Source organism: Anopheles maculipalpis, chromosome 2RL (genome assembly GCF_943734695.1).
Source record: "Anopheles maculipalpis chromosome 2RL, idAnoMacuDA_375_x, whole genome shotgun sequence".
Taxonomy (NCBI): domain Eukaryota; kingdom Metazoa; phylum Arthropoda; class Insecta; order Diptera; family Culicidae; genus Anopheles; species Anopheles maculipalpis.
The window spans coordinates 88,698,905-88,716,268 of record NC_064871.1 but is presented as its reverse complement, the minus strand read 5'-3'; the positions used below and the strand labels follow the sequence as shown (position 1 = coordinate 88,716,268).

General features: G+C 42.6%; 2 protein-coding genes across 2 annotated transcripts in view; one reads left to right on the top strand and one right to left on the bottom strand.

The window, feature by feature from the left end:
• The window catches only part of LOC126567934 (G protein-coupled receptor kinase 1), a 101,992-nt gene extending 85,721 nt beyond the window's left edge, over window positions 1-16,271 (top strand). The window contains exons 4-13 of the mRNA XM_050224304.1: window positions 452-553; window positions 684-872; window positions 10,863-11,054; window positions 12,177-12,332; window positions 13,696-14,022; window positions 14,484-14,602; window positions 14,700-14,918; window positions 14,999-15,205; window positions 15,599-15,761; window positions 15,845-16,271. Coding sequence (XP_050080261.1) covers window positions 452-553; window positions 684-872; window positions 10,863-11,054; window positions 12,177-12,332; window positions 13,696-14,022; window positions 14,484-14,602; window positions 14,700-14,918; window positions 14,999-15,205; window positions 15,599-15,761; window positions 15,845-16,096 — 1,926 coding nt within the window. The 3' untranslated portion in view covers window positions 16,097-16,271. The remainder of the gene's footprint in view (window positions 1-451; window positions 554-683; window positions 873-10,862; window positions 11,055-12,176; window positions 12,333-13,695; window positions 14,023-14,483; window positions 14,603-14,699; window positions 14,919-14,998; window positions 15,206-15,598; window positions 15,762-15,844) is intronic.
• The window catches only part of LOC126568516 (transmembrane protein 222), a 482,151-nt gene that overhangs the window by 306,301 nt on the left and 158,486 nt on the right, over window positions 1-17,364 (bottom strand). The window lies entirely within an intron of this gene.

The window sequence follows — 17,364 nt, the reverse complement described above, 5'->3', positions numbered from 1 at the left end:
TTTACATATTCAAGAAAAAAGTTTATTGTTTTCTGCAAAAAGCTCTCGATCGAAATGTTTAATTTAACTAAATATGTTTTGCAAAGCAGCATGATGATATAGCACAGCCTTCGGTAGCGGAAAACCTTCAATTAGACGTTCACTCGTTCCAACTACGGTCGTTCGTTCGAAAATTTGTGAAATAAAAACAAATCAAAGATCCTTCGCAGAATAAAAGAAATCATTTTGTTTGCGTTTATTTAAGAACAGAAAATATGGTCGCACAACGCTTCTCGTTTGTTGTTATTATAGGATGAAAAACACTTTTCATTCGGTCAAATTTTAAAGAAAAATATTTACACAAAACTCTTGATTTGCTTGTTTTCCCTCCCTCCAACGCCTTTTCTCCATTATTCTCTGGATCGTTGCATTCAAATTAACCCCTTTTTTCGATGTCCGGTTCCTTTTCCAGATCAAAGCCTACGAAAAGACAGAGTGCCATGATGAGAGGCGGAAGCAAGCGCGCGACATCTACGACAATTACATCATGAAGGAAATGTTGTCCCACACACACGTAAGTACCAAGAAAGACCAATAAAAACAATCAATCGAACCAATTAGGGTCATTCATTAGCATTTAATGATTATCATTTCTCTTCACACGTCTCTCGCTCTCACTCTCTCTCTCTCGCGCGCGCTTGTAGGAATATTCCAAGGAAGCGGTCGCACACGTCCAGAAGTATCTGATGAAAAACGAGGTGCCAGTGAACCTGTTCGAGCCGTACATTGAGGAAATATTTCACCATCTGCGGGGCGAACCGTTTCGAAAGTTTCTCGAAAGCGACAAGTACACCCGCTTCTGCCAGTGGAAAAACTTGGAACTCAACATACAGGTAGGTGCCGAGGACGAGATCCGTGTTCGTTACAGTGTGCACACGTGGGAAATGGGGTGGAAATTTGATAATTCACCTCCGCGATTGAACCGCTCTCTCGGGTTGCGCTACCAACCGTTTTTCCTCGAATCGTTCGGAATGGATCATAAGCGTTAGAATGTTGCAGGCCACAGCAGGCCACCGGGAATGGTGGATTTGGCTATTTTTAGATTCGCTCTTCACACACACTCTCTCTCTGTCTCTCCGTTTCCAGATCCGTTTCCACCAGTCGGGGAGACGCGATGATGAGATTTATTTGGAGAGAGAGAGAGAGAGAGAGAGAGAGAGAGAGAGGGAGAGAGAGAAACAGATGGATGGTTTTGTGAGGAAAAACGGAAATGGATCCTTCAGTTGGCCATGGCGGGCGTTGGCAGTGATGGTGGTACTGTTTGGGTCCAATTGATTCTATTTTTAGCTTCCACGCTGGCTTCTATGTGCGGGAAGAGGTCCTTTAGACAAGGTTGGCATATATTTACACAGGCGCAAATCTACATCGTACACCGGTATCTGCTTCCATATTACCTGGCCGGCTGTTCGGTTGTTGATTTCGTTTTCTTTTGTATGATTTTGTTGCTTATCCTAGAATAGGACACAACCACCCACCCACCATTAAGGACTTGTGAATGGAGATACGCTATTCAACCTAGAATTTCCAGGAATTCCTTAACTACTTCTCTTTGATTTTGTATCATCCAGGTGCGGTTCATACGATGATGATATTTTAGTATTAAAGCTGCCGCTTAAAGTCTCGCTTAAAGTCGTTTGCTAGCGAGCTTCTCCTTCAAAGAAAAACAAAAATGGTACTAACTTCGAACCGCATTTGCGACAAAAACTGTAACTAGTGTAAAAGGGTGCAAATAAAATTTCATCCTTCCTACAATCCACTTAGCTAGCTGCCCCCGAAGGTGTTGCCGAACCGAAATTCGGACGCCTTTGCCTTAAGGGCGGTAAAGAAGCGGTGTGGACCTTTTTATCCGTTTCCGGGGAAGAGTGAGGGAAAAGGATTACCGGTACCGGTATTTTCCCACGAGTCAGCACCATATTACCCTTGAGGCGGTTGAGCTTAGCGTCGCGAAACAGCAGTTTTTTTGTGAGCGGCCAGGCGCCTCCATCGCGTACAATCGACCTATCTTTCCTTTCATTTTTCCAAGTCCCTCGAGAGGAGCGTTAGGTTAGGAAGCGAATTTGCGCTTCTCAAGCATTGCACTGACACTGTGCGAAGAAATCTGATTAGAATATTGGTTGCCGCGTGCTTTTGGCCGACGCTGACGTGGCGACTGCTGACTGTCTCGAGATAAGCTTTATCACCCGGGAGGGAATAAAATATTTGGGGCGGGGTTTTTTCTGTACTATCTCTTTCTCCTCTAAGGGAACTTTAGTGTGTGAGTATGTGGAGCAGCTAAACGGATGATTTCTTGTCAGGTTTTTGTGTATTCAGATCAGCTTTCAACGGGGGAAATATCACTTTGAACACGAGGCGTCTTTATTTTTTTTTGTTGGCCTGCCAGTACTCTACACGTGTTGGATGGTGATAACTTCCACTCGTTACCAGTTCTCGCACGTCGAGTTTATCATCCTTTTTTTTTCTAAACACTGAAACGGAATTGCAAATTCCACAACCCCGCTGACAGGTTGTTTGAAAGGCAAGACAGCAAAAGAAAAACCCTCCCAAAGGCGCAGGGATGCACGGGACGGCTTTCAATGTCACACATTCGCACCGAACTAGATATATGCATGTGTGAATGTAACACTAGCCGGAAGCTAAATGAGCCAGTAAGTAGCCACCCTGTTGATGCTCCCTAGCCTGACTACAATGTGCTGTCTGCTGTCAGCTAGAGCGGGGTGGTAGTTGGCAAACTTTTCTTCAACAACTGTATCCGGGATTTGTTGCCCGGCGGTGTAATGAAAAAACAAGTCGACATACATACCGTAGGCTCTTCCGTTTGCTTGCGTGTACGTTCCTCATCCGGGAGGAAAGCTTTTTCCTAGTGGCAAAGAGTAGCAGAATGTCATTAACTTGTCGCTGGTTTGCTGATAGGTAGCAGTAGCTGTACTACTGGTCTAGCCCGGGGTACGTCTTCCGGATATGGTTCTTATCTTTGCCTTTGATCAAAGGTAGCAGCGACGTACGGTACCTCTGTCACGCATCCGGCTGTAGCGTGCGAGAGGAAGCTTAATCGCTCATATAGACGGAACTTCACAAGGATTACGGATGAGCCTTGCGTAATCTATGCTGCTGCTGCTGCTGGATGACTAACACATCAGAAGAGTCTGTCATCTTTCTGTGCTAATTTTTCTCAAGACTACACTTTATTTTGCCTGACACCAAACCACGAACGCTACTATCCTTTTGTAGCTGTTTATGTACTCCTTATCGCTTAGCTATTTTGAGGATTGTTTATTTTTTAGTTCAGTGTTTCCTCCCAATCTCTCCCAATCTACCCTCCAAAAATGGCCTTTTTCTAGTCTTCTCCATGTTCTTCTGTAAAACAATTTAATAATACTTTCGCCTTAATTATCTCTAATGATTTGCCCCATAGTTTCTGTGATGTTTCATAACAGCTTTATGCTGCTTCAATTTCACTAATCACATTTTCATTTTTGCCATCCACTTGTTGTATGAAAAAGGCGTGCCATAGTACCTAGCTTCTGCTCGCACAGAAAATGCTACCCACGCCAACAAAACACAGCTCAGCTCACAGCCCCAAAAAGCAACACAAGTGAAAACACTTCTCCCAGCGAAAAGTTTCTCTAGATGGAATGAAGTTTTCTGCTTTCATAGGTACTTCCTTTTTTTTTTTTGAGAGGGAGGGAATTATTTTAACGATACTGTAGACATCAGGCATCAAGCTCTCTGAACCATATGTTGTCCGTCCGGGAAGATACCTTACCTTATCAGAAAAAGCAGCCCTACACGAGATCCCCTTTCCACTAGCAATTTCATTACACTTGTCTCCATCAACACTCGGGCAGCGATTTGGGTCAACGTTCGGTCATTCGGTTGGTGTTTCACTTTCTCATTTGCTGTCTCTCTTTCGCTCTCTCACATTGAACTATGCTAATGCTTGGCACAGAGAGTATGCCTAGGAATAGGCAATTTTACCTACCAGCAAACGGTGCTGTGTCTGTGTAATGTGTTGAGACTATTTTGTGGTCATCATTTTCCCACCTCCACCCCAAAAGACCCACCTTTTGTGAAGGGTAATAACAAAATAAAATGTTGACTTTTTAATAAAACAAAAAAAAAGAGAAGGAAAAGCTCTTCACATTTTACAGCACACAAAAGCCGCCACCGAAAAGCGCCGTCCGTTGGGACTGAGTCGAGTTTCGAGTTGAAACTCGACTGATTAGATTAGTTTTTATGAGGTTTTATGTCTTCTGAATAGGTGAAACTTTTGCTCCACTGTATCGACGGTTTTGTCCGGTGTGTGCATTATGGTGCGCGCGTGGAAGGAAGGAAAATAATAAAAACAGTCAATATGAGCGGTTGGAGCCGTTTGCTTCGTTCATCCTCCGGGGACTCTGGAGGCTCGTTTAGTGTGTTTATTTCCCCTTTCCGCATATTGCTTGTTTGGTTGTTTCCATTTTTAAAAAGGATACCAAGTGTGTGTGTGCGTGTGTTTAAACGTAGAGCTATTATAAATTTTTAACCGCTGATAGATATATTCAGAGGGAATTGCGTTGTGTTTTCCTACCACACCGATCAATATCGTCCCGGTTATAGTGAGTGCAGAAAACATTGCATTTGGTTGTACTTTACCATTAAAGAAGGGTTCATTTTGGCTTTCTACTACTTATTAGGTCACGACGGCCATCGATTAACTTACTAGACTTGCTGATAGTTGAATAGTCAATCCTCGTAGTTTGATAGTTAGTCAACACTGCGGGAAAACGGTATGGATAAGATTTAAATCGCGGTCTAACCGCCCCTATTACTGCAGGTTTGTTTAGAAGATTATTCAGTTTTGCCCAAAAATTAAACTTACGGTTTTTATTTTTTTATTTTAAAATGAGATGAGGATGCTAGAAAATCAATTGACTCTTGACACCTTTTCCATTAGGATTATTTATTGTAACAATTCTTTTCAGAGGCTTTATAGTTAAAATCACCCTAAGGCAGTTGGTAATCGCCAAAGCGACTCAAATTAAAGAAGAGAAACGTGTCTCATATCAGTGATTTGAATCAGAAAAAGAGTGTGGTGACTAAAGAGATTTAAATCATTTACTTACACTTCCAAGATCCATAAATAAATTATACACCACAATCGTTTAATTCGGAATACACTGCCTCGCTCTCTCTGTTGACGATTCTCTCTTTTCGCATTATATTCACTCTTTTGGTTTATACTTTCTCACTAATTCACTTATTTTAATCCTTAAAGAGTTGAGGATGTTTTTTTCATTTAAAATGAGCTTTTTATTCAGTATAGTCAATATAAAAAAGCTATCGATTCTAAAGGTTTTTCCTTTTAATTGACTTTTCATAGCAAATAATTGCTTTGAATTAGTAATTTACAGAATATATGCAAAGCAAAAGTAGGTAATAGACAAATTATTTAGCTTACTGATCGTCACCTTTATTTATATAAAAATTATTCTTCGAAATGTTTCAACCGCAAGCTGATTTGCCAGGCGTCGTCTTTGGGTCAGAAGGTGGTTGGTCTAATTAAGAAAGCCTATGCGGAGAACAATGATTTCTTGCAAATTTTATTCTCATTAACAGGAACAGATGTGACTGACTGATCATCTTGAACATGGCATCTCAAAATACGCAACTAATTATTTTATATTAAAATTCTTGTAGCAACACTGATTAGCGTGTTTATGGCGAAACACAAATTTTCTTCTCTCCGCCACCGTAATCTAGTTCCATAACGTTATCACATGCGGTGTTGACAATACGTCACAAGCCGTAATATTTAAAATAAATGTAAAACATATTTTCTCCGCTCTGTACAAACTGTAATGAAAAAGAACGATCCATCCTTCTTTTGTCAAGCGAGCTCTCTCTACGCTGTCATTTAAAGTGACAGTTAAATTACTCAAAGATCGAACCAATTTGCGCCATTCGACGGACGTGCCCAAAACGCTCGGCGCTATTCAACCGAAGCGCATGCCGCGTCACCACATGTGACCGGCGGCGCGTCCCGATGCTAAACACCCAGCCCGCCTTTCGTTATCTTTCCGCCAGAGAGCAGACACTTTTTCCCATTTTCACCAATAATGGAGCCAACCCTGCCATCATCACAGGCACACACGCTCATCAAGAGTTATCCTGTGAAGCTTTTAGCATGGTTGGTTGGTTGGTTGGTTGGTGGGTGTGTGTGTATACGCTGTTGGAACGGTGAAGCTTAACCGGATGAGTGATTTCATTTTTTCGCTCCACCGATGAGGAATGAAATGACTTGATTTCATTCTCCATTTCTTTCGACTTTATTTTTCGCTAGGATTTTTCGTTTCGTTTGTTCGTGCCGCGCGTTGTAAGAGCCGTACACCATCGTAGATAACATTCTTTTGGCACTTTAGGGGGGGTTAGCTTTCAGAAATGAGCTGCTGACTCGACACTCGACGCCGTACAAAAGCAAATCGCAGTGAAATGTGTTGATCCTTCCAATCTTCCACATATCCACTCAGGCACACGAACACATACGCGCACCGTACTATCGAAACGATCCGAGCAAAGGAAGAGCACCGCACCGAAGGCATAAAGAGGAAAAGTAAAGCGGGAACAGATACGCATCCAACACTTCTACGCCCAACGGTCCCGCGGTCCCGGTGTGTTTCGCCTAGCGCCAGCCAGGATCCGTTTCTTGCGATAACTCATACGCGCTTAAAGTCGTAAAAAATAACGATAATGATAGCTACGTGATATTTATTCAGCACCAGAGTGGCGTCGATTCCTGAAGACTGTCATTCCCGCTTATACTGTTCGCACTGTTCGCTGCTGCTGATCCATTTTTTTTTTTTTGTTTTTTGTTTTGCACCGTGGTAACGGTGACGCTCGGGTGTCGTTCAAAGGCACAGTAATAAATGATTGCTTCTGGGTAATTAGTGAATCAAACGGGCTCGATCTTTTCGCTTTTTTTTTAGATCTGGTTTTATTATGTGAGTGTGCGTCAGACAGCAAGAAAGTGTGAGTAGGATCAATTTTGAACCTTCTGAACAGGGGGCCCTCTTGTCTGTTCGGAGGGTTTCATTGTTGCAAAATTGAGATTGGACTCGTGGCACAATGGGATTCTGGCGCGATTCGAAATTCGAAATTCAGAGGGAAAAATGATCTATTTCTTGGATTTAGTTTGTTTATTTGTACACAAATAATATACAGGCTAACAACAAATGGTGTTCAAAGTTTAATTTACAACATTAAAAATATTTTATCTGAGCTTGAGCATCATTCAAAAGCCTTATTTAATCTAAAACTGTACTCAAATTGTGTCAATTGGATTCGAAAAGCAAGCATAGATTAATTTGATAAAAATGTCTCTAAACTACATGGCCCGTTAGTTAAAAGTCCCAACATGATATTTATAAAAAAATGCTACAAATTCTTTCCATCTTCCGCTTACAATCAATCACGTTACTTTAGCAAAAAAAAAAAAACTGTAAATTTAATTACAAGAAATACAGCTATGTGAGGCCTTTTTCCACGTATTTTTACTGGGTTTGCCCAGAGAGCACACTCGCATGGCCATTCAAGGAATTTTATTCCTAGTAATAGTGTTAAGTATATCATCATTTCACATAAAATTTGTAATTATTTTGCCCCAAAATTGGTTCTTAAATGTTTACTATGCCTAGGGAGAGATTTATGTTTGAAGTGGTACGCCAAAAGACGATTCTTTGCCTGTGTGTATGTGTTTTTGGTGGAAACCGGGCACGAATGCAAGTGAAGCGTGTCACGGGAAATTCAATCATCCAATCACACAACTTAAACGACTCCCGAAAACGATTTGGAACGTTACCTCTACCCTCATAATAGAGGCGTTTGTCAAAAGTGCGGCATGGACACAGCGGATTGCCGGAAATTTTAAAGCCAAAGACGAATTTTCATTTTAAGATAGTTTTTTTTTTTCTTTCTTTCTTTGCTACTTAGAAATTCACTTTCATCGATTCGAAATTGCGCACCATATTTGGAGTGCGGTTTTTCCATCGCATCGTCTCGCAAATCGTCTCACAATATCTCCAGAGTTTTGATCATGATGCTCCCTTTGGCAGGGCTTCCGGCTTTACTACCATAAACTCTCAACTTCATTCGACGTTTGCATTCGTTTGCTTCAGCCGAATTGAAGCGACGGGTGTTTCATCTTTTTGTATAAATTTTCCATTTCCCTCAGCTGAGGGAAGCAATGGAACAAACGGAAGACAGCAGAGCAGCGCCCCTGAAATGTATGGACGGGACGGACAAATCTCCGGCAAATTGAAATCGAGGAATTCAATTAGCGAGTGTTCGTGATCTATATTTCCTACCTTTTGCCCTCGTTTGGTTGGCTGCCGCCCAGTTGCATTACCACTCACACCGATCGTACCGGTTTCATCAGCTTTGTGCGCCACTGCGCTTGACAGTTTTTTCGGTGGGTTCGGAAATAAAATCCGAAAACCGTGCGAAAAGTAAGTGTGCTGGTGACAGTTTTTCTGTCAATTTCTTCTCGGTTTTTTTTTTCTTTTGTGGTCGCTTGTTAGCTTGAGTTTTCTTTCTATTCTGTCTGCAGGCAATTTTCCCAATCCGGGGATCCCGGATGCTGCGGCGAAAAGATTTCGATATCATTTTAAACCAATTTAATTAAGCCTCTTTCGGGGTGGTGGATGGATTAGGGTAAAAGTAAAAAAAAAAGTTTAAAAAAGACCGAATGTTGCAAAAGAAATATAGAATTGACAGAGAATCGATTTTGTGTAGGATATTTTCGTTTAATTTTTAGAAGAATTTGACGCACACAATGCATTCATTTTGGTTACTTAAAACAAAGCAAGCTCATGTATTGTTCTTGCCAATAATCCGAGCCCAACCTAAAGGGCTCTATTAGATTTTATTGAAATTACTTCCGTATTAAGCCCATCTTAAATAGAGCACAATCCAGCAACGAAAACACCCACTTCTATAAAGTGAATGTAACTCCACGCCCATGGATGAGCCGATGTTAGCGCGCGCGTGTTAGTTAATTAATCGAATTATCTAATCGTAAAACCGCACGAAACGGCATGCGGCATGCAAACCGCGACAAGTTTAATGGCCAACAAGGACGCACAATGTGCTGCTAGGCATTTAAATCGTGCTCGGTACGATTTTATCCCGCTCCGAAGTAATCGAACCACTTCTCACTTCTCCAGTCAGCCCTTACTCGGTTCGGCAATAAAAACCGAACCCGCGTCCTCGTTATCTTGGTACTTTATCGACGAGAAATCATTTCGTCCTGTTTTGCGCTATTGTCTGATCGTGTTGCTTTTTATTTTCGCCTTGTTTCTTACGTTTAAAGACTATTTTCACGTTCGCTCTTTTTCCAAAGTTTTGAAATCGATCGTGGATTAGAAGTGTGGCTGCGTGCTGATTGCATACTGCAGCCGTGGGGAGGTGACCCCCCTCCCCAGCGGGCCCGCGTAAATGTGCTTCATTAAGAGTGTTCGATTGGCGGTCGTTCGCTAATCCCGCGGGTCCCGCGGAAAGTACGTGATTTGTAAGCGAAACGGAACAGAAAGATATACGCGCGTATTAGTCTTCGGTTGGTTGTGGGTTTTAGGTGGTATTTTAGGTGGAAGGTGCGTTGATTGATCTCACATTTTCATGGTGGTGTCATTGGTTTAATGTAGGTTCTCCCTTTGGGAGGTATTAAATACGGTTGAGGCTTCAGTTTCGGATTTAAAAGGAAACGCAATGGCAATTAATCAGCTGATTCGCTGGAAATGAGAACAAAATGTTTCCTATCAAAATAATCCTTAACAATGCTTTTTTGTGGTAGAAATGTCATTGTTTGTCTGTCGATTGTTTTGATTGTCTTTTACCGTCATTGTAATTATGTTTAATTTAATATTATTTGAATGAAATAAGCAATAGCAACGGCTTTACATTTTCCATCACCATTAAATTGCTATTTTCTAATATTTGGTTTCAAGGCTGTCATGCCTATAGTCCTTGCTTTGAACTGACATTCCAAGATTTAGCGAACAAAGCCGCGCTTTAAATAATTTTTATATGAAATTTGAATTTATTTTTAACCAATTATTGATTTTCTAGATTGTTTTATGCTTTATATAGTTTTGAAGGTTTTTACGAGATTATTTACGATAATCTAAAACGTTAGATGTTTTCCGTTGTCCCATTCTATAGAAAATATCGAATCAAATCACCTACTTCGATCAACCAATACACGCTGTTCTAGCATAAATGACTAAGCGCCTCCATCGCTTCACGAAACAAAAATCGTCTACGAATGTCTCCCTAATTTCCTTTTATAATCACCGCATAAAGACCCAATTATAATTTTATTAGACTAGAATCTAGTATTACGACGCGCTACCGTTCTGTCAATTATAATTTTGTCACACATTTTAATAACGTTGATTGTGTCATTCACATCCCGTCTTTCACAATGGTTATGAAGAACCAAAGTGATTTTTTGTTGCTAAATTCATGCTTAGCACTTGTTATTCTTACAGATAATTACTATCCGCTTTTCACGTTGAATCTAACCCAAAACACGTCCCATTTTCCAACAGTCAAAAGATGTATCCTTCTTTACGAAATGCACATTTTACCCTAATAAGCGGTCAGGCGTCTCCATCCGCACAAAAATTCGTCTGCAAATGTCAACCTACCCTACTCATTCCTTCATCAACTGTTTAAAGACGCTCGAAATAAAATAAAAGAATCACAACTTTGTTCTATATTGTTTGCAATTTAATTGTATCTTTCTTACACTTCTTCTCAACCTTCTCTCCCTCGTTCACTTCTTTTCGCAGCTAACGATGAACGATTTCAGTGTCCATCGAATCATCGGCCGGGGTGGTTTCGGTGAGGTGTACGGTTGCCGCAAGGCGGACACAGGCAAGATGTACGCGATGAAGTGCTTGGACAAGAAGCGCATCAAAATGAAGCAGGGCGAAACGTTAGCACTGAACGAACGGACAATGCTGTCACTCGTCAGCACGGGGGTAAGTAAGTTTTCCCGGTGGGGAAATTGTGGGTCAGGGGGCGAGCATGAAATTACACTACCCCGCGGTTGCAAACGAGCAAACGAAAAATGTTCCAAACTGCGTATTTGGTAACAGTAGCAAAGTAAACATTTTAATAACTGCGGCAAGGTAGCATTGAACCTCAGTGAAGACAAAAAATCCAACAAATTAACGACACACACTGCTCTACTTAGCACAGAAACTGTAAGATTGCTGACGGTACCATAAATCCGACAGTGGGTTATGGGGAAGTTTTACTCGTCACGTGTAGATTTACAGCAAGAAACGTAGAGGACACTGTGCCGGTCTTTCACTCCAGGGCAGTCAGAAATCGCCCACTTTATTTACACACACACACACACACACACACACACACACCACCCTGTTGGAGGAAAAGTTTCCGAGCAAGTGCTCGTCGAGAAAGGATAGGATGAGAAAGGTGCACACCCCGAACGCTTCATTATGCGGAAGACTCGTTTATAATGGCTTTGGTAGAAGATTAAGCAAGACATGACATGGCAGACAGACACCGTGGAGAGCGTGGACACCGTAGAAAGCACTCCGTAAAAAAGCGGAAACGGAAAGTCCCAGAAGTCGGCAAATGATCATCATATGGCGTACAAGTGTCGTTCAACGTTTCCGGACCATTCGAGCACAGGTCCCCCTTAATGTTCTAGAGCAGAAGCCCATCTCCCTCTTCCCCATCAAGAAGTAGGAGAAAGTTTCCCCGAGAGTCCTCACTTACGTCATTTGACGTCCATCAATTACTTTAGCCCCGTCGTAGCAGTTTGCAGCACTTAATATGAAAAGTTTTGCACCGAAACTTTCCCACTAAACCGTCATAGACACAACCGTAGTGGTCCGCAAGTACCTAGGTCCTAGGCTCTGATCTTTGCCGCACAGTGTGTCGGGTAATGGGTGATAAAGAAAGAGAGAGAGATGCCCCGGGATGGAAGCCTCTCAACCAGCTGTACTCACACAGCTTCACGTACTGTAGCACCCACTGGTTACTGATGCGTTCTTCACATCCGTTTCTTTCTTTTCCGGTTCCCTGGGACGACGTGCTTTTACCGTTGTGAACCTCATCATCCATTCTCGCAGGTCGATTGCCCATTCATCGTGTGCATGACGTACGCTTTCCACACACCGGACAAGCTCTGCTTCATCCTGGACCTCATGAACGGTGGCGACCTGCACTACCATCTGTCCCAGCACGGTGTCTTCAACGAATCGGACATGAAGTTCTACGCGGCGGAGGTAAGTGACATGTGTCCAACCGTGCGTGCCAAGCTAGGCGCACAAAACTTGACTTTCCTCGCCTTTTGTTTGCTGCCGGAGCTGAACCGAGCAAGCATTAATGTCACACGAGAACGAGAGAACCTGAGTTTAATTATGGGCAACTGTCCTGGGTGTCCGTCGATCGTTGGGAAAACTTTCCACCAGCTCGGGGCACACCTGTACACGAATTGACCGTTAATCCAAACTATCCGACAGTTTGCTCCGCGTGCGGCATTGAAACCGTAAACCGGGAATGGTCTGCCATTCGCCAGTCTGTTAGATGATGATTAACGAGCATGAGTCGAACGATAGAGCGAGAGAGTAGAGCAAGTGACTATGGCAATGGCTCATTTCGTGCCATGACACATCGGTCCCTGATTACGGTGCTTTTACGGTGGAAGTTTTAACGATCGATTTATTACACACCGGAGCTTTGTTTCAAAGATTCGCCGAAAGGTGTGTGTATGTTTCTGTGAGTAGAGCAGAGTAGAACACAATAAGTGCACCTCACTATTTTCGCTGTGTTTCGCGCTGTATTGGTGTATCATCAAAAAAGGATTAAGAGCGCACCGTTTGGGGACATTACTTAAACCATCGGTTTGAGGATGATAAATGGGTTTTCCCGCTTTCGTTTTTTCGTCTATTTATTTTTCAATAAAATAATAAGAAAATTCCCATGCTGAGAACCGCTGAATGAATGAATGAATGTTCTACTCCTATCTCATTTTAATTTGAAATTCCTTTCTGCAAAAAAAAAAAGAACTGTTTTCCAACTTCCAAGAACAACTTCATACCATCACCGTACACGTGCGAGACAAATTAATTAAATTACATGTACCACTTACCGTCCCACTTGTTGTTCTGCCGCCCGTGAATTGATTTTAAATTGTAGCATTCAAATCGTTTCCGACGTACGGCGGTTAGAGTTGCCTAGCACTAGCGCTGCACCACCTTCCGATTAAAGCAATAATTTAGAAATTCTGTCAGCAATTTACAATAATTACGTTAGCGTTTAGCAGGAAACGCCAACGCTTCGCTTCGGGAACGCTGCAGCGATGTGTGTCTCGACGAATTGGCGCACAAGTTAGCGCGTCTTCAAAATGATTACGTTCTTTTGGAATAAATCGTTGCTGCAGGTAGCTTGATATAATCGTAAAATTCAACTTTCATGCCATATCGCATTCATTTATTTGTAAATTAGTAGATAAATGAATGCAGTTAGCGCTGCTGTGGTTCGCTATAGTGTATTGAAATTTAAAATCGTTTTTAATTATTTCATAATTAAACAATTTTTTTTAATATTCCTTTCTCTTTCCTCTACACGCCTTTTTCTTCGTTCCAGGTAATCCTCGGACTCGAACACATGCACAAACGGTTCATCGTATACCGGGATCTCAAACCGGCCAACATACTGCTGGACGAGAACGGTCACGTGCGCATCTCCGATCTCGGGCTGGCCTGTGATTTTAGCAAAAAGAAACCGCACGCCTCGGTCGGCACCCACGGCTACATGGCGCCGGAGGTCCTGTCCAAGGGTACGCCGTACGATTCAAGCGCGGACTGGTTCAGCTTTGGCTGCATGCTGTACAAACTGCTCAAGGGCCACTCGCCGTTCCGGCAGCACAAAACCAAGGACAAGCACGAGATCGACCGGATGACACTAACGATGGTAGGTTGAAAGAATTACTTCTTGAAAACACCTGGCACCTTTGTGTTCCTTAAATCTTGGCGGTTTTTTTTTTTTGTTTTCTTTGTGTGAGAAGCTCACTTTTAACGTTTAGCTGAATGGTGAAAGGAAAAATCCACAAAGAAAATTTAAAAAAAAAAACCAAACAAGGCTTCAAAAGAAAGAAAAAAGAACCATTTTCAAAAGGATTCTATTTGGCACGATTATTGACCCTTGTACCGCAAAACGCGAACAAATCATTTTGCAAAATTGAACAGTAAGTGTTCTTTCTTTCCCCACCTAGATTAAGAGCTCTCTATTGGCTACTCTATTACTACCACTCCTGCAAGGACATCTTTCCTAAATCCCTTTTTTTGTCATCCCTTCCCCCTTGATGCTAAACCATAACCCGAACGATGCGAACAGAATTTGTGTATGAATATTAAATGGCTGTTTTAAAAAAGCAACCTTCCTCCTTGCAGAACGTGGAGCTGCCGGAATCGTTCAGCAAAGAACTGAGAGACCTGCTGGAGGGCTTGCTGCAGCGCGACATCGACAAGCGGTTAGGCTGTAAGGGTGGCGGGTAAGTTACGCTTTGGCTAGTGCTGCTCGGTGGCACACATACCGTGCCGCGGATAAATAATTCATGCCTGAATCAACATTCCACCAACACGCACTAGTGCCGAGGAGGTCAAGTCACATCCGTTCTTTGCCGGTATTGACTGGAATCAGGTGTACTACCAGAAGTACACGCCACCACTAATACCACCGCGCGGTGAGGTCAATGCCGCGGATGCGTTCGATATCGGTTCATTCGATGAGGAGGACACGAAGGGCATCAAGCTGACCGAACAGGATCAGGAACTGTACCGATACTTCCCGCTAACGATCTCGGAACGGTATGTAACGGTGCTACAATGGACCGCATGTAGTTCTGCTAAAAGTAAATTTTTCACCCACATTTTCTCTCTCTCTCCAGATGGCAACAGGAGGTGGCCGAAACGGTGTTCGAAACGGTCAACACGGAAGCGGACAAGGTGGAACAGAAACGCAAAGCCAAACAGAAGCAGCGCTTCGATGCGGACGAGAAGGATTCGGATTGCATACTACACGGGTATATTAAAAAGTATGGCGGTTCGTTTGCGTCCGTCTGGCAGACGCGCTACGCCAAACTCTATCCTAACAGGTACGAAGGTCTCTTTATTTTTTTGTCACACATTTACCTCTTGCACTATGGGGTGCAAGTGATCGGTCTTTTGTGTATATTTGGTTCAATTTTTTGTGCGATTATTGATTTTAATGTTGGCGTTATAAAGGTTGTTAAAAAAGTCTTAAAGTTGTTGTGTCGTTGAAGTTAAGAAAGCTCATTCAAGCTTTACCCAAACATTAACATTACCCGAAGTGAGGTCTGAATAGATTCTCTACTCAGAGCCGAGGCTAGATTCTCGGCATTAGTAGATTGTTATGCTAAGATGAAGAATCTTATTATTCGATTGATAGATCGTTCCATAGTGTTTCTAATTCGCAAAGGATTGAAATGATACTAATCTTTTCTTACCTCTTTCTTTTCTCTTCTCAGACTGGAGCTGCACACGGAAAGCGGCAGCACCAAACCGGAACTGGTGTTCATGGATCAGATCGAGGAGGTGTCACCGGACTTTGTCCAGTTCAAGAACGAGCAGTGCGTGCAGATCCGGTTTCGCGACGGTATACGCGACGGCAAGCTAATCCTAACGAACTCGGTAAGTATAACTGGTGCACTGTTATTTCCATCAGCAGCATGCTTTTACTAATACGTCCGAATGTTTTCCACCTGCTTTCGTAGGATGAAATCGGTTTGAAGGAATGGGCCTTATCACTGCGCGCCGCACACAAAGAAAGCCAGGAGCTGCTCGGTTCGATGGCGAAAAAGGCGGGCAAAATCTATGGCACCGAGGGTCAACGGGGTGCTGGACCGGACGGTAACAGGCAGATGGGTGCAACGGGTATGGTTATCTCGAGCGGTGGTGGTGCGGCAGCGGGCGGTGGTGTGATCGCTGCCGGTGGTCAAAAGAATGCGAACGGTGGCTCTAACTAGCGGTTACTGTTGCGATCTCGGTCCTGCTTCATAGAACCGAATCGTTTGAAGGAACCGCTGCTAAAGATGAAGTGCAAGGACACATAAGCGTGATCTTTACTCATCGTACGCGCTAAGTATTAACCACTTTCATGACTCCGAGTTGCAAATAAACGGGTTTTTTCTACTAGTGAAAATTAAATTATGTCACGCACACGCACCTCCTGCGCGTGTGCGTCCGTGCGCAAACACATATATTCGATGTGATTGAGCGTCGTGGACTTGTTGAATGTTTCGGTAACCAGTGCAGCCAGCAGCAAACAGCGCAGTGATATATTTGAACGCAGGGTCGCATCCAAAGAATGCCAGTGTTATGCGAAACAGGTATGTGCGCTCCATGACGGTGGTATTTAGAATTTTTGAGACTTAAAAAGAAGGATGGTCATACCTGGACAATCCCACCACACACACACAGGGGGAAACCGGGAGGAGATTTGATTCGGTTTTTTTTTTGTGACAAACACACAAAAAAACAAGTCCTAGGCGAACAGAACAAAAAGTGAAGAAGAAGAAGCAAAAAACTTGAAAACAAAACATTAACTCTAGAATAATGAATGTGTCAATTTAGTATTGTATTATTACGACGTGATATAAATAAAGGGTAGAGAAGGCACATGGGAGGTGTGAGGAGGAGAAGCAAAGGGATACTCACACAAATACACGTACACACCTCCCACCACGTGTAGTTCGTACACGATCGATAATATCCCTCGCGGCAGGTTGGATGAGAGGGAATAAAGCAAAGTATAGTAGCATTACTTAACGGCCATAGTTACACGCAATACAGTTTATACAACAGAACTAGAAGGAAAGATAGGGAATGTTTCGCGCGCCTCTAGAGAGAGATAGAGAGGCGACAATCTTCCATTAAACACAAATAAACAAAAAAAAAGCAGGGCCTAGCCAGCTAGCTAGCCTGCTACTGCGGCGGGTCTGTATGCAATATTGTTCCTTACTTTTGTATTTAAAAAAAAATAGGACAAAGAAAGTTAGATTCGTTTTGTGACAATTTTATTTTTATTTTCCATTTTTAAAGCATCAAAGCACAATCAATGACAATAGAAAGATCGCAACCAAATCTGCACACACACAAACACATACAAATAGCACAGACAGACATTACAATAATCGTACTAATAAGCAAACCATATTCAGAGCTGGGCTTTATTAAGACGAGAGAGAGAGTTTATGTGAGCGATTTCATAGAAATTCGTTTCTTGATCGCCTCT